The sequence below is a fragment of the Kickxella alabastrina genome (assembly GCF_025024165.1).
Source record: "Kickxella alabastrina strain RSA 675 chromosome Unknown BX661scaffold_20, whole genome shotgun sequence".
NCBI lineage: Eukaryota > Fungi > Kickxellomycota > Kickxellomycetes > Kickxellales > Kickxellaceae > Kickxella > Kickxella alabastrina.
In genome coordinates, this window is record NW_026251491.1 from 1 (window position 1) to 21,388 (window position 21,388).

General features: G+C 51.9%; 9 protein-coding genes across 9 annotated transcripts; 3 read left to right on the forward strand and 6 right to left on the reverse strand.

The window, feature by feature from the left end:
* On the forward strand, positions 1–966 carry BX661DRAFT_185884 (thioredoxin-like protein; the record flags this gene model as incomplete). The annotated part of the gene is made up of 1 exon (XM_051536895.1): positions 1–966. A coding segment is annotated over one exon (966 nt), but the record flags the coding sequence as incomplete, so codon positions are not given.
* A 100-nt stretch (positions 967–1,066) lies between these two features.
* On the forward strand, positions 1,067–2,140 carry BX661DRAFT_185885 (uncharacterized protein). The gene has a single exon (XM_051536896.1). It carries the CDS (start codon positions 1,151–1,153, stop codon positions 2,099–2,101), a length of 951 nt encoding a protein of 316 aa, XP_051389835.1. The 5' UTR covers positions 1,067–1,150; the 3' UTR covers positions 2,102–2,140.
* On the reverse strand, positions 2,141–2,930 carry BX661DRAFT_164660 (ankyrin repeat-containing domain protein). Its single transcript, XM_051533339.1, has one exon. The coding sequence runs from the start codon at positions 2,835–2,837 to the stop codon at positions 2,190–2,192; it is 648 nt and encodes a 215-aa protein (XP_051389836.1). The 5' UTR covers positions 2,838–2,930; the 3' UTR covers positions 2,141–2,189.
* A 355-nt stretch (positions 2,931–3,285) lies between these two features.
* BX661DRAFT_185887 (long chain fatty acid CoA ligase) lies at positions 3,286–5,070 on the forward strand. The gene has a single exon (XM_051536897.1). The coding sequence runs from the start codon at positions 3,360–3,362 to the stop codon at positions 5,013–5,015; it is 1,656 nt and encodes a 551-aa protein (XP_051389837.1). The 5' UTR covers positions 3,286–3,359; the 3' UTR covers positions 5,016–5,070.
* A 540-nt stretch (positions 5,071–5,610) lies between these two features.
* Positions 5,611–9,418, reverse strand: BX661DRAFT_52567 (uncharacterized protein). Its single transcript, XM_051539227.1, has 3 exons — positions 9,143–9,418; positions 8,918–8,998; positions 5,611–8,753 (listed from the first exon to the last, which is right to left on the reverse strand). Exons 1-3 carry the CDS (start codon positions 9,143–9,145, stop codon positions 6,105–6,107), a joined length of 2,733 nt encoding a protein of 910 aa, XP_051389838.1. The 5' UTR covers positions 9,146–9,418; the 3' UTR covers positions 5,611–6,104.
* Positions 9,419–10,082: 664 nt separating this feature from the next.
* Positions 10,083–10,334, reverse strand: BX661DRAFT_145286 (uncharacterized protein; the record flags this gene model as incomplete). The annotated part of the gene is made up of 1 exon (XM_051533106.1): positions 10,083–10,334. One exon carries the CDS (start codon positions 10,332–10,334, stop codon positions 10,083–10,085), a length of 252 nt encoding a protein of 83 aa, XP_051389839.1.
* Positions 10,335–12,347: 2,013 nt separating this feature from the next.
* Positions 12,348–16,410, reverse strand: BX661DRAFT_52654 (glycosyl transferase). The gene is made up of 2 exons (XM_051539228.1): positions 16,257–16,410; positions 12,348–15,266 (listed from the first exon to the last, which is right to left on the reverse strand). The coding sequence occupies exons 1-2, from the start codon at positions 16,271–16,273 to the stop codon at positions 12,629–12,631; spliced, it is 2,655 nt and encodes an 884-aa protein (XP_051389840.1). The 5' UTR covers positions 16,274–16,410; the 3' UTR covers positions 12,348–12,628.
* Positions 16,411–17,224: 814 nt separating this feature from the next.
* BX661DRAFT_145239 (uncharacterized protein) lies at positions 17,225–18,086 on the reverse strand (the record flags this gene model as incomplete). Its single annotated transcript, XM_051533100.1, has 2 exons — positions 17,225–17,670; positions 17,801–18,086. 2 exons carry the CDS (start codon positions 18,084–18,086, stop codon positions 17,225–17,227), a joined length of 732 nt encoding a protein of 243 aa, XP_051389841.1.
* Positions 18,087–20,539: 2,453 nt separating this feature from the next.
* BX661DRAFT_185900 (uncharacterized protein) lies at positions 20,540–20,871 on the reverse strand. The gene has a single exon (XM_051536898.1). It carries the CDS (start codon positions 20,864–20,866, stop codon positions 20,630–20,632), a length of 237 nt encoding a protein of 78 aa, XP_051389842.1. The 5' UTR covers positions 20,867–20,871; the 3' UTR covers positions 20,540–20,629.
* Between the last annotated feature and the right edge of the window lie 517 nt (positions 20,872–21,388).

Consider the following 21,388-nt stretch of genomic DNA (forward strand, 5'->3'; position numbering starts at 1 on the left):
GCTGGATTTGGGCATGCCAAGGACATCGTCATTGCCGAAGTGAATGCCGATGACCACCGCGACCTGGGCACCAAGTTTGGGATCCAGGGATTCCCCACTCTCAAGTTCTTCCCCAAGGGCGGCGACGTGAAGACTCCCGAGGACTACACGAAGGGCCGTGATCTCGAATCCCTTTCTGACTTTGTCCGCGAGAAGACTGGTATTGTTCCACTCATCAAGAAGCCCGCTTCATACGTCACCGCTCTTGACTACGCCAAGTTCAAGGATGTGGCTCTTGACGAGTCCAAGTTTGTCCTGGTGGAGTTCTACGCTCCCTGGTGCGGACACTGCAAGACTCTTGCCCCGATCTACGAGCAGCTCTCCCAGGTTTTCCAGAACGACGACAACGTTGTTATTGCCAACTACGACGCTAGCGATGACTCCAAGATTAAGGGCGAGTACCCCATCCAGGGCTTCCCCACCCTGCTCGCCTTCCCCGCTGGCAAGGACGTCGAGCACATTGAGTACGACGGCAGCCGCGGTCTCGAGGATCTGGTTGCCTTTGTCAACGAGCACGCGGGCACTCAGCGCACCACCGAAGGCCTGCTTGATCAGTCTGCCGGCCGTCTCGAGGCATTGGATGCCATTGCCCGCAAGTACATTGCTGCGTCCAAGGCCCAGCGCACCAAGCTGATTGCCAAGGCAAAGGCCACCGCCGACAAGGCTAAGGACAAGACCCAGGCCAAGTTTGCCAAATACTATCTCAAGGTCATGGAGAAGATGGCTTCTGCCTCTGACTTTGCCAGCAAGGAGGCTGAGCGTCTCTCCAACATTGTCAAGAGTGGTGCTGTCAGTGCCAGCAAGCTCGACGGTTTCACCATTCGTCAGAATGTCCTTAATGTCTTCCTCGGCAAGAGCGAGCCGGTTGAGGTGAAGAAGGAGGAGGAGGAGGTCAAGGCCGCCGATCGTGCAAAGGACGAGCTCTAAATTTGTTTTTCCTTTTTTTCTTACACGTGATGTTTCCCGCAACTCAATTTAATAAATTGTCAAAACCATTTGGCGCAATCGCGTTTTTTTTGCACAATGGCACGCTTTGGAAATTAAAGGCCAGCTTTCAGCGTGTCCGTACGATATCCAATTCCACACATATTCCCTCTGCTTATTTTTTTACATGTCTACGTCCAACGAGTTATGGACGCCCGAGGCTGAATTGGCCCTGTACATGTCGATGGTCGGGTTACGACCGGTTGGCATCCACAAAAACTTTCGCATAGTCAATATTTACACGCGCCTGCTCGGCCGGTTAGGAAGCGCAGAGATTTCTATCAGTGAAATCAAGAGCCGCCTAGAAACTCTGTTCAACATGAGTCTGCTCGACGAGATTGACGACGAAGAGGATGATGACAGCGATGATGAGGAGAGCGATGTGGAGCATGCCGATGCTGGTGCAAAGCCGGCATTGGCCACCTCTGCAGCAAACAGGATAAAGCCGGGCAAATGCGATAAAATGCCAGTGGTATCAGCAGGCGATGGTAGCGAGGATGAAGAGGCAAATTCTGGCTCTGAAAGTGAGAACAATGGCAGCGACATTAACGAGCCCAGTAGCGCACGCAGTGGCCACAGAGCAGGAACAGAGCGCAAACAAAATATTGTCAGCAGCGCCATCCCAGCGACCAGCATTGGTGCAGAGATTGACACATCTGACCCGCACTTTTGGCGAAAGGCAGACTCGGAGTTTACGCTTCCGTGGGCTGAATTTGGAAACTTGATGGTCGAGAGGGCCAATGTTGATGACCCAGACGACCACGATGACCTTGAACGAGGAACTACTAGCGGTGCCTCGGCCATATCGACACCCAAGACTGCCACACCGGCGCCTGATTCCGAACCCAAGTCGGAGGCTGAGGCCGAGGCCGAAGTTGAAAATGAAATTGATGGTGACGGCGAAGGCGAAGTCGAAGTCGAGGCCAAAGATGAGGGCGAAGGTGAATCCAGCGATGGGCGTGTGTCGCCAGTGCAACGCAAAAGAAAGGGTCGGCCGTCGACACCTGTATCTCGAAGCCGGACGAAGAGCACGCGCAGCAGCACGGCCAGTGCGCGTAAGCGGCAGAAGATGCGCTAAGTGATGTAATATTTTGAATTTTATTTCTATTAAAAATAGAGGCTCCAGTTTAAATAATGGCGTTGTATTCGCTTTTCATAGCACCCCACTAGTCAGATGTAGAGTCGTCGTCCTGAGACACCTTGCCAGTAGATGTTGCAACAGTGGCAGTGGCGGTGTTCTCGGAATCATCCTTGTTGTCAGAAATGCGCAGGCTTTGCATAACATACCGCGTCACCATCTCCCGCAGCGCATCCTCGTCCCCCTCGCTGTTCTCGTCAACGTTCTGCAGCAGCCAGTTTGACAGGTCCTCGAGCTTGGCATCAGTGATGCTGTCGACCGATCCCTCGGCTTGCTCGGATTCAACAACTTCCTCGAGCTTCGGCACAGCGATGTCGAGGTGCTTGCAGATCACCTCGGTGACTTCGACAACCTCGTTCTCCAGCGTGGTGTGCACGGGTGTCATGCCCTCGTCATTCTCAACACTGGGGTCCGCGCAGTGCTCGAGAAGCAGCAGTGCGCACTCCTTGTCCTCGCAGATGTGCAGGGGCGTGTCGCCGTCGGAGTCAGTGATATTGACGTCGCCCCCGTTGTCGATCAGATACTTTAATAGATCGAGGTGCTTCCACGATGAGGCTGCGTGCATTGGCGTGTAGCCGTTCTCGTCCTTTGCGTTGACCAGGGCCTTGTCGGCCTCAACCAACTCTCTCACGCGAGCAAAATCGCCGTCACTTGTAGCTGTCCAGATGTTTGCCATGGAAAGAGAATGTGGTGTGATATACTGAGCAGCGGATGGGGGTTAAAGTGGAAAAAAATAAAAATGAAAATGAAAATCGCAGCTGGCTGGCTCAGTTTGGGCAAAAACAAAAAATGCCAAACGCTTAAAAACACTGATCTACACCATCTTGCGGTCCAAAAATAAAAGGGCTGAGCCACGTGAGCTGCTGGATGAATACGGTTGCAAGCTTGAAAAAAACCCCTCATAAATGCACAGCATCTCAGTGCTTATCTGTGCGCATGACACGCACAGTCATTTTGCACGGGGCAGAGATACTGGTGGCTGATTGCGGAATTGCGCCTGATATGAAGGGAGGGGGCAGGCAGGCTTATCGTTTAGCGTGGCGTGCAGCGTGGGTACGCAGCACTTTGTATAAAATGGCAGTTGAAGGAAGGGCTTTCAAAAACGCACATATATTTACCATCGTCTCTCAATGCTTTTTGAACCCCTTTTCAGTTTTCAATTTTTCGCTTAATCAACTTTGAACTTTTTTTACCAACAATGATTGGGCGCGCCCTATTCAGATCGCAATATGCACTGGCAGCAAAGTCGCGCGGCCAGCAACTCAGTAGTGCCCCGCACAAGACAGCGCGCCGCAGCCTAGCAAACCTGGCCATGTTTGCCGCAGCCAAGAAATTCGCCCTATCTGCAGCACCATCCGAGCGTGCCAAGGTGGCAATCGTCGATGACTCGGGATCCTACACATATGCGCAACTTCTAAGCGACGCGCACAAGGTGCGGACCGCCCTGGGCAGCAAGGACCACAAGGGCGCGAGCATTGCCATGCTTATGCCCAACAGCTACGAGTACGCGGCAGTCCAATGGGGAATCTGGGCTGCCGGCGGCGCTGTGGTGCCCCTGAGCCCGATGCACCCGGAGCGCGAGCTCGAGTACTTTATCACTAACGCGGAGGCGTGCCAAATCATTTGCCATCCCTCCCTGTTGAAAAACATCCAGCCCGTACTCGACAGGCTGGGTGGATCGGTCAAGCTGCTGAGCTCTGATGTGATCATGGCGCTGGCTGATACAACACCCAGCGATCGTGGGGCTGACGCTGAGATCAGCGCGGACCAAAGCGCGTTGTTCATATACACGAGCGGAACCACTGGGAAACCCAAGGGTGTGGTGCACACGCACGCGACTATTGGTGCACAAGTCGGTGCCCTGTATGATGCCTGGGGATGGACTTCTAGCGACCGTTTGCTACATGTGCTGCCGCTGCACCATGTTCACGGCATTGTCGTCGCCCTGTGCAGCGCCCTGTGGGCCGGCGCAACGGCCGAGATGATGGCAAAGTTTGACAAGTCAAGGGTGTGGAACCGGGTTATTGACGGCCCTCAGGACATTTCAGTTCTCATGGGTGTTCCCACGATGTACGCCCGCCTGCTTAGTGCACTTGAGGACATGTCGCCAGCGCGCCAGAGCGCCGCCCGCGACTCAATGGGTAAGCTGCGCCTGACCATCTCGGGCTCGGCGGCATTACCAGCGTCAGTGTTCAAAAAGTGGCAGCAGACCACGGGGCAAGCGATGCTCGAGCGCTATGGGATGTCGGAAATCGGAATGGCACTGTCCAACGATGCCTTGAACCCGGCCGCCCGCAAGATGGGAGCGGTCGGCAAGCCGCTGCCTGGCGTTGAGGTGCGACTGGTGGATGGCGAGGGAGTCAATGTCACAGACACGCCGGGAGCCTCGGGCATGATCCAGGTCAAGGGACCCAATGTGTTCCACGAGTATTATAACTTGCCTGAAAAGACCGCCAAGGAGTTTACAACTGATGGGTGGTTTATCACTGGTGACATCGGCACCCGCGACAAAGATGGACTGTACTACATCATGGGCCGCGAAAGCGTGGATATAATCAAGTCTGGTGGGTTCAAGCTCTCGGCGTTGGAGATCGAGCGCGAGCTGCTCGAGCTCCCCATCATCACCGATGTCGCCGTGGTTGGAATTCCTAGCGAGGAATGGGGCGAAATTGTGGCTGCTGCTGTGACCCTCAGGCCCGGCACTTCGCTTGATATCGCTGGGCTCAAGGAGTGGTGCCACGATCGCATGGCGAACTACAAGTCCCCAAAGCTGCTGCGTGTCGTTGACGCGCTGCCGCGAAATCTCATGGGGAAGCTGGACAAGAAGGCTGTAAAGTCGCTGTTTTCAAAGTAGCAAAACGCAGTCGAGCATATTATTTGATTTAACATAACAATAAAAGCAAAAAAAGTGTGCAATTGAAGGAAACAAAGTGTGCCAAACAGCCTTGTGGTCTATAAAACTATGCGATGGCAGGCGGCGATTCGGGGATTGTATCCATGGTCGAGTCAATGGGCTCTTCATTGGGCCGAGACTCGGATACCTTTGGATTCGGGGCCATCGCAAAGCCACTGCTGTTTTCAACCTTGCTGACATTGGTCTCAGCCCGCGGGTCCAGTGATGCCGGCTCTTCGATCTTCTGCTTCTGCGACGAGTGCTTGTCGCTGAGCCTAATCGCCAATGCCAGCATATCGCTGCGCTTCTGCTTCATCAGATCGGACTCGAACCAATTTTGTATTGGGACGCTGTTGACAGCCAGCTCTATAATCTGTGCATGCGACTTTAAAAACTGCTCGATGTAGTGCAGCAAAAATACGCCGCAGTCGCAGTTGTTTGTCTGGAGCGGCACCTTTGCGTAGTTACCTTTTTCGTCAAAATACGTGTTGACGTTGTACCTCGAACTGGCTTCCGCATTCATAAATCCGCGCAGCAGGCGGAATGTTTGCATGTGCTTACTGCCGAGCGAGTCCAATATAATGATGCTCGGCCTCGTGAGTGGGTCTTTATATTTAGACTTGGGGATATCCACCACCTCGCCCATGAATTCTAAAGATACCACTGGGGGCTTGACTTGTGTCAAGCCGGTGCCCCTGGTCCTGGGTCTGTCGCCTGCGCGCGGGTTTGGGCAGGGCGACGATAAGTCTATAACATCGTGCGAGCGCGGGCTGGCGGATTTGCAGCGTTCTTTTTGGTCGTCACTGAGCATATCCACGTCGTCGACAATCTTGTAGGGTGCAGTCACGGGCGCCAAACTCGAGGGACCTTGTTCATGATTGGCCATTTTCAGCCTCTTAGCGGCGGCAACTGCCCTTATCAGGTCTTCAGTTGACGTCTCGGGTGGTGGTGAAGAGGCCCCTCTCATCTCGGCATCTCCATTAGCATGCTTGGACGCGGAAACCGACTTTGCGACTGCTTTTGACGAGGATTTGATCCCAAAGTATTCGCTCAGCGTGTTGGTCGGCTGGTCGGAATCGTCCGGGTTTCAATGTCAACATCCTTGTCAGACTGGGCGTCATCTTTGGGGATTATATCCTCAGCTGGATGATCGATGGGCTCTTCAGCTGACCCGCCTGGGTTGCCCACAGCCGAATCGCTCTTGTCGTCGTCGACAATGGTCGCCCTTTTCAGCAGTTCCCCAGGGTTCGCGATAATGGCCAGGTACCAGTGGAGGCGCTCGTTGATTGGGACAAAAATGTACTTCTTGTCGAACAAATTCACATTGGCCGTCCACTTCTTCAGCTGGCCATGTACCTGCTCCAATGGGTTCTCCCTCGACCCTGACGGCGGAAGACTCTTTTCAAGATGTGACAGCTTGCGAAAGAAAAAGGTGTTGAAGAAAAAGCACTGCTCGAACAGCTCGGGGTCGCTGACTTTTAGGTTTTCGCTGATGTACCGCATGTAGAACTCAATGATTGTGTCGTTGAGGAACTCGTTCGCGAACAGCCGGGAGATGTCCGAACCAGTGACTGAGATGCGCTTGGCGCCACCTGGTGGATACTCGAACAGACGTGTCTGGTCCAAGCACCGGTATTTGTGCTGAAGGGCCTCGGCTTTCCTGTCGTTGTCGGACAGCACCAAGTCGCCATGCTCAGCGTCCTCGTTCGGCGACAGCTCAGATATGGTAACTCGAGTGGTATTGCGTAGCTCGTACCCCGACTTGTTATAGATGGAAGAAAAAACACGCGGAGTCGAATTTCCAATGGATGGCCCCATAGTTCCGCGTCTCTTGCTGCGGGTTCTGGACACATTCATGCTCGAATCAGAATCGTCCGAGTTGTCGCAGCGGCCTTTTGACGGGCTATCTGGCCTTCCAGTGGAAACCATGCTCCAAATGCTTGACCGAGACGGTGTTGACTTGCGCCTGGAGCTGGGCGTAGCCGCTTTAGACGACCCAATCACTCCACCAAACAGCGTAGGCTTTGTCAAAAACCCAAGACCATCGTTGTCAATGTTGCTGTCGTCCCGCTTACCGAGGCCCGCGCGCTCGTCGTCAGACGAGGATATCAGGTCAATGCTGGACATTTTGGTAAACTCGCCGACGTACCTCTTGTATATGTCAATATCCAGTGGAGACGTGGCAACCGTGCCCTTCAGCAAAGACAAGAGCAGCGACATGATCTGCTTATTGACTGTCGACTCGGTCGACCAGCATAACACAATCTGGCTCAGTTCCTTATTGGGACTGCTCGGGTCGAACGTCGACTCCTCAAACAGCTGTTCCATGGTGTCCTTGGGCATTATGCACAAAATGGCCAAAGCGTCTTGCTCGCGGTGCTCCATCGCGTCGATCTCGCTGGCGTTGAATCGCATGCGCTCCTTGCCATCGCGCAGGCCTGAAATCTCAAAACACTGCTGTACAAACTTGATGTGGAGGCGCAAATGATCTGAAATGGGCCTTCCAAAGTTCAAGTCGGCTGCCTGAAAGTACTTCCCAATCTGAACTCCCTGCAGCAAAATGGATTTCGGAGGTATTGCCTTTAACGGTGCAGCTTGGGCCGACATCCTGGTCGCGGCACGGCCGGCTGGCTTGAGGTACGGCTTCAATGTATTTTGCCCCATTTCCAAGGCGGGAGGCGGCAAGTATGACTGCGACTGCGGGACCGCATATGGGTCGAGCACAGGCTTTTTTGGCAGCAGCTCTTTTATTATAGGGTTGTAGCTATCTGCCATCTGTGCGCGCGACTTTTTCGAGGAAAAGGTGTTATCACTGGTGACAACCGTCTCCTTTCCTTTATCTGAGTTCGCCAGCTGGCCCATCACCTCAGCTGACCGGCGTGTGATGGGCACCACCGAGGGCTTCACTTGTGGAATAGCACTCTCGTTACTTTTGGTCACAGCAGCAGCGGCAGGCGTAGGGTTCTTCGGCCGCAGGCGGTCAACAACCTTGGTAGCCGGGTGGGTTGATTTTTCGACGGTTGGGAACAGCATATGCATTCCAAACCCAGACGATCTTCTGGGCGCACCCGCAGAGGTCATTTTGGTTGGAGTGCCAGGGCTGTGTATGCTCGCCAGTCGCAAGGTATTCGGTCTGTATGGGCTGCTGAATCCGTCCACCGTCCTCTCCACGCTCTTTGTAATGATTGGCGGCACCGGGGTAAGATCGCTAGAATCTGGCTGTCTGAGCGTCGACACGCGGCCCATGGTGACGGTCTCTTCGTCGGAGCTGTTGTCCGAGTTAATCTCCATAATTTGGTCGTCGGGAATTTGCAGATCCTTATTCGTCTTCTCGCTCGCCGCACGAGAGGCCGCAGCAAAGACCGATCCATCGACCTTGGGTGTGTTCGGTTTGCTAGTTCGCCTGGCATACCTAGTGTTAATTAAATCTTCCGGTGTGTAATAGGGATCTGAAATGTCTGACTTGGATTTCGGACTGACTTGCGCAGGGCTCAAGGGTAAGTACGGTTTTGTACCTTCCAGCCTCTTGACGCGGTCACTTCTCCGCCTCCCACTGTGCTGCCGGTCGAATCCGGCGACTTGGCTGATATTTTGAAATCGAGAATTTCCCCTCAAGGCGTTCGCTGGCGAGACTAAACCTCTATGCGACCGCGACCGCTGATTGCCCGAGTGTGAAGACGCATTTGCCGAAACGCTAGGCTATTCGTGAGTCAAAAGGCAAACGCAATCATCAATACGCTGATTGTTTTTTTAGTATGTTGTCTATTATTTTAGCACGTACGCATAAGTATAGCAAAATTTACAGAAGCAAGAGGCCTATAGCGCATAATTAGCATTTATTTGTGTTGTTTTCGAATTCGTACATTTCCGTTGCTTAAAGTTGGTATTTCGATGAGTGTCGGCCGCTGGTTGCGAAGTGGTGTGGTTGAGTTGCTGTTATCACCCTAATTTGTAACAAAAATTGCAGAATGTGTGTTTGAGCAAGCAGCTTTGAATTGTGCATAAAATTATGCATAAACAACAATTTTTTATGAATTTTCAGTATATGCGTGCGACATTTCTCTGGCTAGTTAAATGCGCCAGCTTACCATTGTCAAAATGAAAGCGAGTATTGAATTTGTTTGAAGTGATGAATAGTTGCAATGTGAAAGGTGTTGTTTATGAATGCAGCGGTGTATTAAATCGAAAATTAGTTGAAGGAAAAATGAAGAATAAATTGGTCCTCAACTAAGACAAAAAATCTACGAGAGAATAACTCTCAATCTGCGAGAAATGCAAGCCGGGCCAGGGGTTGATCAGATTGGCGACGTTTGTAATCTGGAAAAAACAATCACGGTTCAATTGAGTGTGTACGCAGCAAGGGTGAGCTGTCGATTCTGTCATTTTGGCGGATGACAAGCTGGTGATGAGCCTGAGCACAGTAAGACTCTGTTCAATGTATAACGATGCTCTTTCTTCTGTCTTCTTTTGCGCTCAACAATAAAACCTACCCGCCCACCAGGCAAGCAATCGAGCCTGTCCGCTTGATGGTTGGAATGTGTTGGCTTCCTATTTTCGCTGATTCCCGTACTAAATAACAAACCAACCGGTTTTCATATTTCGCATGTTGAGATAGTCGCACCATGTGACACAGCTTGGATGTCGATCGTGACAAACGGCAAGGATTATCCCTTGCATGACTTGATTTTATTTGACTTTGTACCAGGCTTTCTTTTCCTTTGCACAAAATTGTTTCCCCAACTACAAGTCCAAGTCCATCCACTCTTCCCTTTGACTCTGGCAAGCGTTACTGGACTTTTTTCTGGATCTTCACATTTTAAATGCAAGGAATGAGATAGAATCATAAAAAAGAAGGAAAGAAAAGGAAATAGAAAAAAAAACAAAAAAAAGAACACATGCGACATCCAAGGGAGACAAACAAGCAAAGCCAGGATTCAAGCCTCGATGCCAGCATGCAAGCTCTTTAGGGGTGTAATAAAAAATAAAAGAACAGTGGTTGATTGTGGTGGCAGGGTTGCATTGGCATGGTTAGTCGATGCGGTTGAAGCTCCGTCCGCCCTTGGGAAGTTCGTTGAGCTTGGGATTCCTCTTCTCAAGGACATTGCGGTCGCGCCCCACAATGTCAAAGTCGCAGCTGTGCTGGTCGTGAAAGCGGTGACCGTCGCAGAAGACATACCCGCAGCGGCACTTATTGACGGTCTGCTTGACCAGCGGCACGCGCGTGCGGCATTGGAGGCAGCGACCCTTGTTGGTCTGTATCCGCTTCCTTGGGGTCAGCATGCCAGATGACTCAACCAAGAGCGGCGACTGTGCGTGAGAGCCGGGGGTTGAGCTCGAGGGCAATTCGGGCGCAATGTTTAGAAGAGCGCTTTCAATGATCGACTCGACGTTGGCGTGCGCGGGTTCCTCTAACCATGATGGCGAGTCGACGTCCATTGCTGAGTCCATTGCGGGCACATTGCTGCTGGCATCCATAGCGGCGGCACTTGTAGAGGGCACCTCAGCCTGGGTGGCCACAGATGCAATGGGCATTTGCGCCTGTATGGCTGCTGAGGCGGCGGCGGTAGCTTCGACTATTTGGCTGGCATCTACAAACGGGGCGAAAAGATAAAGAATAGGGGGGGGAAAAGTCGAGAATATTTAGCGCACAATGTCAGTTCAACAAAGCAAGAAACAAGAGGCAGTGCAGTGCAGTGCAGTGCAGTACAGTACAGTACAGTGGTGAAAATGTGGAGTTCTGGGGAGAGCAGCGCCCATGCCGCCTAAACAAAGGGTATCTAGTCAAATACATGCACCTATGTTCAATGGCTACAAAGTGACATGACGACAGGAGGCAGCTCCCCCGTGGCGCCCTCCAGCCAAGGCCAAGGCATAGGAGTTTTCATATTCAGAAAAAAGACAGTCCTGCTGGCCTCACGTGGGATGGGGAGGCCAACAAGAATAATACGCGCATCCCTATTTCGCCTCCTCCCAAGACATGTGCCTGCCCACTATATGCTGACATGCTCACCACCTGCTCAAGCATGCAGAAGGAGACGCTTGAGCAAAATAAAAGGCATGATTATTGGAGGCTTGCAGCGGCATACGTGTAAGGAGAAAAATATTGGTGAACGAAAGAAAAAAAGGCGAGGGGGGAAAATATGATGACTATTCAAAGAAAAAATTATCACACAATAAAATAATAAACCGCTGGAAAAAAGCATAGAATACAGTGCAACCAACTCTTCAATTCGACAAAATTGAGGTAAAATTCACACGAAAAAATATATATGTAACGTACCTTTCTGCTGTGATTGTAACTTTTGCTGAGTCTCCTTAAAGCACTTTGAGCACAAGTTGTTGTTGAGCGGGTTTCCGTAAAAGCCACACTTGTTGGCGCACAATTCCGTCGCTTGCGAATCCTGATTCTTTTCCATTCTTAAAAAAAGTTGCACAACCTGGTGTGGTATATTAAAGTGCAATAAAAGTAGAGTAGAAGAAAAAAGGTGACAAATCCTGGCAATAAAACTCAGATTAGCACGATAAAGAGCAAATGAGAGAATAAATATAAAAAAGAGGGTAAAAAAGTGAGTTAAGGGGGGGGGCTATAGTGGTTTTTTTTTTTTAAAAAAATGAGAAGCAGAGAAGAGAAAAATGACCAACAAAAAAAGAGGGTAAAGCTGGTTAAATAGTGAGGGCAAAAGTCTGGAAACGCAATTTCCCCTTTCCCCTTTTAAGCTTTGGTTTGGTTTGGTTTGGTTTGGGTTTGGATTTTTTTCTTTGAGCGCACAAAATCCGTCTTACAGTTCAAAATCCTCAACAACAATGTCACGGGTCCGTTTTTAATGTGTATTGACACCCGCTGTTGCCCTTTTTGTTGTGTGTGCTGTATGTGAAACTCACACTCAAATAAAAAAGCTTTAATCTTCGTACCGACACTTATATTGTTTTTTTGCAACCAGACCAATCGCCCTCTTCTTTTCTCTCCCCCGCCCGAATCGCTTACAGTCTCCATCCACAAACAAGCAAAATTGTCTCTGTGTCTCGAATCAAGTGCGCAGAGGGGAAAAATACTTTTGCCGCTATTGGTCGAATATGCTTCTTGTGATCGAAGCATCTGGACTACCTAAGGCCCCAGAGAGGAGAGGAGGGTTTTTTTAAAAGCGAATTTGTTGTCGCTGTGGCAGCCAGCAGCAGCCATTCACATTCACATCAGCCATCAGCCCCCTTCGTCCCATTGCCAAGACCCTTATGTTTGCAGTCGTCATCGCAAAGCCATTTGTTTTCTCCCCCCCCCCCCACCCAAAAATAGTACGAGAGCCAGTTTGCTGCGCATTTCCAGTATCTGCCCTTCACTGCAGATTTTGCGGCCTTTCTCGGCCCAAACAGGGCAAAGTGCAATCACAAAATCCGATTACTAATACAGCAATTGTGAAATGGCGCAATGGCGCAATGGCACTATCGTTGTTGCCCACTGCCTGTGTTATCGCTGATCACGAAATATGAAGCAAAAAATACGATGGATTTAAACTTAAAACTAAAGGAGAAAAATAAATAGAAAAAGGTGAGCAATGCAAAACCGGCTCGTGGCTCCCTCAGTTCGTGACCCGGACTGGCTCAATGTTCCAGACCTCCTCGGCGTACTCTTGGATCGAGCGGTCGGACGAGAACTTGGCCATGCGAGCGACTGACAGAATGGATTTCGTCACCCACTCCTCCTGGTTGCGGTAGGCATCCTCGACGGCCTTGTGCGCCTGGATGTAGGACGGGAAATCGACCGACAACAAATAGACGTCGCCGCCGCGCAGAACCGAGTCAATCAGGGGCTGGAAAATGGCGCCGTCGCCAAAGGTGTTGTTTTGGATCAAGTCAAAGGCAGTCTGCAGCGCCTCGTCCGGCTTGGGCTGGTGGAAGCGCAGGTAGTGGCGGAAATCGCCGACCTCGTGCGCCAGGCAGCCAAAGAAGAAGATCTGCTCCTCGCCGATCTCCTCGCCGATCTCAATATTGGCGCCATCGACCGTGCCCAGGATGATGCCGCCGTTGAGCACAAACTTCATGTTGGACGTGCCTGACGCCTCAGTGCCGGCGGTCGAGATGTGCTGCGAAATGTCGCTCGCCGGAATGAGGTACTCGGCGGCAGTCACACTATAGTCGGGAATGAACACGACCTTGAGCACATCGCCAATCTCGGCGTCGGCGTTGATGACCTCGGCCACCGAGTTGATCAGCTTGATCACCTGCTTGGCCACCCAGTAGCCCGCGGCGGCCTTTCCAGCAAAGATCACCACGCGGCTGACCTCCTTGGCGCGCTCAGTGGGGGTCATCTGCTTCAGGCAGTGGTAGCGGTAAATGACGCTGAAGATGTTCATCAGCTGGCGCTTGTATTCGTGGATGCGCTTGACCTGCACGTCAAACAGTGCGTCGGCGCTGATCTTGATGCCGGTCGTGGACAGGATGTAGTCGGCTAGGCGCTGCTTGTTCTTCTGCTTGGCGGCTGACCAGCGGGTGCGGAAATCGTCGTCGGCCACGTGGTCCTCGAGCTTCTTGATCTTGGTCAAGTCGTTGATCCAGGTGCGGTCGCCGACGACCTCGGTGATCAGCGCGCTCATGTCAGGGTTGCAGCCGTTCATCCAGCGGCGCGGCGACACGCCGTTGGTCTTGTTGATAAACTTGTCCTCGCCCTGGACGGTCACAAAGTCGTTGAAGATCGACTGCTTGATGATGTCCGAGTGGATGGCGGCGACGCCGTTGACCTTGTGCGAGCCGACGCACGCCAAGAAGGCCATGCGCACCTGCTGCGGGTTGGACTCCTCGATGATTGAAATGCGGCGCAGCAGGTCGCGGTCGCCGGGGAACTTCTCCTCGACGCTCTGCAAAAAGTACAGGTTGATGTCGTAGATGATGCCCATGTGGCGAGGCAGAATCTTGTCCATCATGGGCACCGGCCACTTCTCCATGGCCTCGGGCAGGATGGTGTGGTTGGTGAACGCAAAGGTGCGTGTCACGATCGACCAGGCCTCGTCCCAGGTCAGCGCCTCGTCGTCGAGCAAAATGCGCATGAGCTCGGGAATGCCCAGCGTCGGGTGGGTGTCGTTCAGCTGGATGGCCGCCAGGTCGGGCAGCTCACTGAGCGGCTTGCCGGTCTTCTTGAAACGCGCGACGATGTCCTGCAGCGTGGCGCTGCAGAACAGGTACTCCTGCCGCAGGCGCAGCTCCTTGCCCTCGTTCGTGTTGTCGTTGGGGTACAGCACGTCCGTCAGGATCTGCGCGGCGACTTGACCGCCGGTGGCGCCTGCGTAGTCGCCTGCGTTGAACTTGTTCAGGTCGAACAGCGAGTTGGTCTTGCAGCTCCACAGGCGGATGTTGCCAACATTGTTCGTGCCGTAGCCGGGCACCGGCACGTCAAAGGCCATGGCGTCGTAGACGACGTTGCTTTCCCAGGTGAAGCGGTGCTTGCTGTCGGGCACGCGGACCAGGTGGCCGTAGAACTTGACAGGGTAGGTGACATCGGGGCGCGGGAACTCCCAGGGGTTGGGCGAATCCAACCAGCAGTCGGGCGCCTCGACCTGGTAGCCGTTGATGATCTGCTGCTGGAACATGCCGTACTTGTAGCGCAGGCCGTAGCCCCAGCCAGGGTAGTCCGAGCAGGCCATCGAGTCGACGTAGCAGGCTGCCAGGCGGCCAAGACCGCCGTTGCCCAGCGCTGCGTCGCGCTCCTCATCAATGATGTCCTCGAGGCAGAAGCCGACATCGCCCAGCACCTTAGAGTACTCGTTGCGCAGCTCCAGGGCGAGCAGCGCGTTGTCGAACGTGCGGCCGATGAGGAACTCGAGCGACATGTAATACACACGCTTGGCGTTCACGCGGTCATGGTACTCGTTGGTCATGTTCCAGCGCTGCAGCAGGCGATCGCGCACCGAGAAGGCGCTGGCGAGGTATGCGTCGCCCGAGTCCATGTTGGCCGGCGTGCGCAGGAAGGTGGCCGTGAGGTGCATGACGACGGAGTTCTTGATGGTGGCTGCGTCGCGCGAGATCTCCGAGTGCGAGTAGTTCTGGAACACATTATCGATCTTGGACGGCGTCTTGGACTGCGTGCTCGTGCCGCTGGCAAGGAGCTCCTTCAGTGCGGCTCCCGAGACGACGCGTTTAAGCGACGTGGGCTGTGCGACCGGAACATTGGCGTCGTGCATGCCGGGCGTGGTCGCCTTGGCCGTGTTCAGGGGAATGGTAGTGCTAAAGTAGCCAGAGTTGTGCGCCATTTGAGTAGTTGAGAATAAAAAAAAAGAGCTTTTAGCAACAGAAGTTAATATAAAGTGAGCAAAGCAAATAAATAAAATGAAATATAAATGATACAATTGTGGAAAAGAGCAGAAATGTGATGTGCTCCTGCACCAGACTTTGCTTTATATGTGCCGTGAGCGTGTCAAAGCGCCATATCGTCAGCACCAAGCACTACGCACCAAGCAACACGCAACAAGCACTAAGCAGCACGCAACAAGCACTAAGCAGCACGCAACAAGCAACAAGCACCAAGCAATATGCACACGTAGCAAGTGCAAATTAATGCGCGCAGCTCGTTTTTCCCCCAGGCACATTCACCAACCAGGTCAACGTCATTGTCTATTTTGTGTCTGCGCAACAAAATTGGGCTGCGTGTGTGCATTGTGTGTAGATATGGAAAAAGAAGTGGGAAAACAGGGGGAGTGAGCGGCAATTAAGACCATTGTTCGCAGGCGATGAACGCGCGCCCTGGATCATGTGCGTCATGCCGCATCTGCTTACATCGCGCGCCCCTTATCCTGCGCTCCAAAGCAAGGCTTTTTTTGGCCATTTCCGCTTCAGATGCAGGTCCGGCTTTTGGCAAGCGAAAAACAGTGAGGGTTGGTGGATGGCGGTGAAATTAAGGGACGCCGCTGCAAATGCACAGAGGATTTCCTCTGCTGACGCTGGCGCTGGCGCTGGCGCTGATGCTGGTGCCGGCGCTGGCGCTGATTATGATGCCGCCAGCCCTTCGACAAACTCGAACAGGCGGGCGTGCATTGCGCCTGCATGTACACAGAATGGAAGCTAAAGCGCACATATACGCAGCCAAAGATGGGGGGGGGCATTTTTGAAGCGTCACAGCAAAAAAACAAATAAGGAAGCTCTATTCTATTGACGCATGGCTTTTTTTGCTTTAGCAGTAGCCATCGTCCAGCAGAATAGTCAGCAACACCAACGTACCTCGGGCTTCTGTCCATTTGGCTTTGTGTCGGAAAGATGGGGGCTTTAAGGCGTGTTTATTTAGTCGTTGAAGAGAATTTGGCGTGTAATTTGATGAAAATAAAAGCTTTGATGAATGAGAAAGAAAAATAGCCAACAATGAGCAAAAAAGCACGACAACCAGCTGGCGACAAGCAAGCGGCCAGGTTCTTTCTCTGGCTTGATGGCGCGCGAGGGGTGGCGGGGCTGAGAAAGCCATGAAGCGCGTTCAGGCATTCTTCTCCCTCCCATTAACCCCACCCCCCCCTCACCCTAATATATACTTATCGATGGGGGTTGAGCGGTGGCCACGCTTGCAAATAAAACTGATCTTTGTACCACCGAGTTGCGCGCTTGCACGTGCGAGATGGACGGGGTTTTGGCGATTTGCGCCTGCTTTCTGCAAGTCGATCGATGAGTCGATAAATCGACACAGAGCAAGCATTGGCGCGGGACTCTCTGCCGCTCGAAAAAAAGAGAGAAGTCGGCGGCTCTCACACGTCTGAGTATACGGTGGCAAAACAAACCCTGCTGCGCTCGAGCACACTTTTTTTTCTGGCTGGCTGGCTGGCTGGATTTCATTTCATTTTTATTTTGTGACGGGTGCCAGAGCGGAGCGCGATTTATTTGCGCTTGAATCCTGCTTAAATCAAGGTTGGACGCGGTCAAAGTTTAAAAAGCAAATGTCGGCAAAACAGCAGCGATCTTTTGGTGCGTGAGAGCAAGGATGAGGAAGGAAGTGCAGATAAACAGATATGCACGCGAGTGGAGCGAGAGTGTTACGCAGCCAGCCGCAGCAATCTCTGTACCAGCAGCAGTCACACTTAACGTTCTCACACCTAATATTAATTGTAAGATTAACCACAGAAAATCTAGGGGGGAAATAAAAGCAGTTTCCGCGCGCCATCCACACAGCGGGGGGCTTAGATGATCGAATGCAAAGTGCTTAACTACGCGGCGGCCGTCTTTGGCAGACGGCCTCCAAAGATCTTTGATCCCACGCGTACGTTGGTCGCCCCAAGCTCCAGCGCATGCTCAAAGTCGTCCGACATGCCCATGCTGAGCTCAAGCTCAGGCCCGCCCAGGTCGGCCTTGATCTCGTCGCGCAATCTGACCAGCGCCAGGAAGTCTGGGTTGGGGTGCTGGTGCGAGCCCTCGACCGATCCGATAGTCATCAGGCCTAGCAGGTTGAGACTCGCGCATGCTTCGCGCACCGACCGGGCCACCTGAAGAACCTCGTGCTGCTCAACGCCGCCCTTGTTTTCCTCTTCGCTTGTATTCACCTGGATGAACACGTTCAGTGGGCTGGCGTGCCCGGCACTTCCCCAGGCATCGTTCATCTTCAGCGCCTTTGCCCTGCTGTCGATCGTCTCGACTGCCCACAAATTGGGAATGCCTAACCAGGCGCGTGCACAGCAGACAAAAAAACAAAAGTAACACCGTTTGGTTAAGAAAAAAAGCACAACCTCTTTGCAATTTTTTTTGTTAACAGGGCTATCGGACACGTTATCAAAACTGGGGTTTACCTGCAAGTGCCTTGCATTTGTTGCTCTGCAGACGTCCAATAAAGTGCCACTTTATGTCGGATGGCAGCAGGGGTGCCTTCTCAGAAAGCTCCTGTACGTAGTTTTCGCCAAAATGGCGCTGTCCTGCTTCGTAAGCTGCCATGATATCCGACGCCGGCTTGTACTTGCTGACTGCCACAAGCCGTGCAACAACGTTCAACGACCTGCTTGCCAAAACAGCATCGCGGATTTCCTCCAGGTTTTCGCTGATCTCTACCTTGCGCTCGGCGCTGGGACTCTCTTCCATGGCTGATGCTTTTTTGTTCTTGGTTTGGCTTATGGATTTGTCGTCAGGACGCGATGTGTGCAAGAGCCGCGTGTATTTGCTGCAGAATGGTTTTTGCTTTAGGTATCTAACGTTTGTGCGGACCAGCATGCAACCTGGAAGGGGACTGTTTTATTTTTGAATTGAAATAATGAAAATAGCAATAAATAAGCTACGAACAACATTTACTCCCCATGCTCACCAATTAAAAAAAATGACAAATCAGATTTATTTGTAATTGTGAAAAGTGCAATAAAATGGGAATCTAGATGTTTGTTAATAAAAATATTAATCTACTGTAATATTTCTCGCTGTGGTTGGAAGATCGAGTGCTCGAGTTTAAAAGCCTTACTAGCATCCTGGGAGACACTTCCACCGCCAGGCAATTAATTAGACCCAGGTCTGCAACAGAGCCCATGATGGACAGGATGGTGTGGTCAGCTACCAGATTGTATTAATTTACTTTACTTTTTGTTTTATTGGCTTGGTTGATTATTTTGCTGGATGGATCTATTTTTCTTTTGTGGTGAGATCGAACTAATAAAAAATATACAATATACAAATGCAAAAATCCAGAACTACCCGGTTGACAATATGACCACAACGTCAGTTGCTTCATTCCACATTCCGATGCCTGTAAAATATTTATTTAATGCTGTCTAAATATGTATTAAGTGTTACATGCCAAAAAATAATTAAATAAGCACGTATTAGTTGCCATTTTTAAAGGACAGATTCCAACTCGAGTTTGGCATTCCAAAGTACGTCTGCCAATTTACTCGCTCCTTTTATGCTGGTTTTGTTTTCCCAAGATTTTTTCCCAGCTGGCCTTCAGCAGAAAAATTAGTCGGACAAGCTTAGCTCACATTTTGTACACATTCATTTTCAATATACACAATTATTAGTGTGCGTTTCAACATTTCAAATAGTGTCTCTAGTAATGAATACAGTATTGCAGTGAGCGTGTTGGCTCAATCAATGTACATTTTCCGCTCAGAATGCCAATTGCAAAACTGTGGTCAACATCGGCATTTTCTCTTTAATATCAGACTCCAAAAACACCAGCCCTTGTTCCGATGCGAGTGAGACAGCAGTGAACCCATTACCTGTATTTGTCCACAGCGTCAAACTCACTCGCGCACCTTCCAAACTCCCTACCCATCGACTGGTCATGTCGATAAAACACAACACTGCCACAGTCTGAGTCAATATCCATGCCAATAAGATACCTAGCCTCCCACTTCTCGCCATACTGATTGATGTGCTTGCCCAGGGCCAGTAATGTTGCAGGCATTGTTGCCATACCATGCCATTTCCACATCTGCATGCCATCATAGGAGATGCTCCGGAGATCATATCTGCCGCCCTCACCACTCTCGAGGGGAAGCCCACATCAATCCAAGCACTACTCGACCTACGTCAGCTGGCTAGTGAGCAGACACATGAAAGCTGTGCTTCCCACTAGCATTCTCCCGGATATAGGTAGTGGCCATGACAAACTCAAACCTCCAGCTTGAGCTTCATACTGTTTTTCTGCCGAGAAGCACACTAAACGATGGGCACTACAGCAAGCACAAGTGGGGATCGTCTACTGAGGCAGCGGCATTATAGACAATTGCAGCAGCAGCAGATGCTGGCTTGATCCTGAGACAATAAAACAAGGAATCCAAAGCAGGCACCTGATTCAGCACCTCTGTGAAAATGCAGTCAATGGCAGTACCACATAGTCCTGAGTCGTTCACGACTAGCTCAAGATTCCCAAAGCCGTCGATGCCCATATCATTGCCAGCCGAGGCAAACATCTTGGTACCCGTCTGCCATCTGGCCGCAAACCGATATACTGTGAACTGCGTGTGAAATTCGCCAAACCTGCGCCACAGCCAGCAGTTCAACCTTTGGGAACCTTTCGAAATACTTGACTATAAAAACTCTACAATCATCAAAGCACACGCCCAGTCCCTCCAGCAACCACTGCTGTCTCCCTCCCAGCTCATCCACAAGGCACTTCTTGTGCTCTTCCACTTCACCTGCCAAGTCAGCAGCCAACATTGTGTCTCAGCATAGGTACTTAGCGCACATATGCAGCAAGCCAAACGCGTCGCTGCGGCACAGCATGTACACGTTGATAGCAGCCAAGGCATACAACGCCAAGCCACGCAGCACCAGCAGCAGCTCACAGCCAAGGATGCGCAGTAGATAGACCAGGCATTGCACAGTCTCTGGTGACTGCATTTCGAGCCCAGCCACCAGCAGTGAGCCTGCCAGCACACCCATCATCATCTGGATCATTGGAAGCAGACTGCACAGCCGTGTGTTGCGCAGCCCCAAGGGGAAATCCCCACCGGTGCTGGCCGCCCTTGGGTCATTGCCATACAGTGCGCCCAGTCTTCGGGCTTTCCTCACTGTGCTGAACCGCAGGTGCTCACTGCTGATGTCCTCCATGCAAATTATGTGCTCCTGCGACAGCTGAGTAGTTTTCTGCATGCGCGATAGTGCACGTCATTCTCCCCACCAACAAACACGTATTATGATGCAACCATGGCGTTAACATCCATATTCACAGCACTGCTCCAGATGCCCAGACTCTTTATGAGATCTGCATCCAGCCCACACAAGTACCAAATGTAGGCAGCCAGCTGGCCGAGCAGCCCCATCTGGAAGTACCTGAGAGGATCAAACACAAGCACACTGGCATCCGTCCACATGCCCTGTTGTGCGACCATAGCCTGAATTGCAGAGAACACCACCAAGGGAGTGCTCATCTGCTGGCCCAACCTGATGCCCTTTGGCATGATCTCGCTCAACGCTTCATCACTGTCTCTGACGGGATAGAACGCCAGCTCCAAAGTATTCAAATACATGCTCTCCATTTGCCGCAGGAGCGGGGCCACCACATTGCGCACAACATCTTTGGCGTCCACCTGCCCGGAATACATCAGCGCAACCAGGCCCTTTGCCACGTAACTCTGCGTTGGGCCGCTGCTGCTGCCGTTGACCAAGGCCAGTTCGACCACCCACATTTTAATTGCGTCGTCAGCCATCAGTAGCCGCAAAAAGCCGCGCGACATTGCCGTGGCATTGATGATGGCCATGATGGCCGAGACATGTGTGCCGACTCAACGTCAGCTGCAAGCAGCCTGACACACATGGTTGCAATCGTCGGACACTCGGCCATTATTGGCGCCACATCGATCGAATGATACAGGCGTGAAATAATACTTGCCATGGTCTGGGGCAGCGGGCTGCGAATAATCCACCGGTGCGTCGACGCCAGCAGCGACACG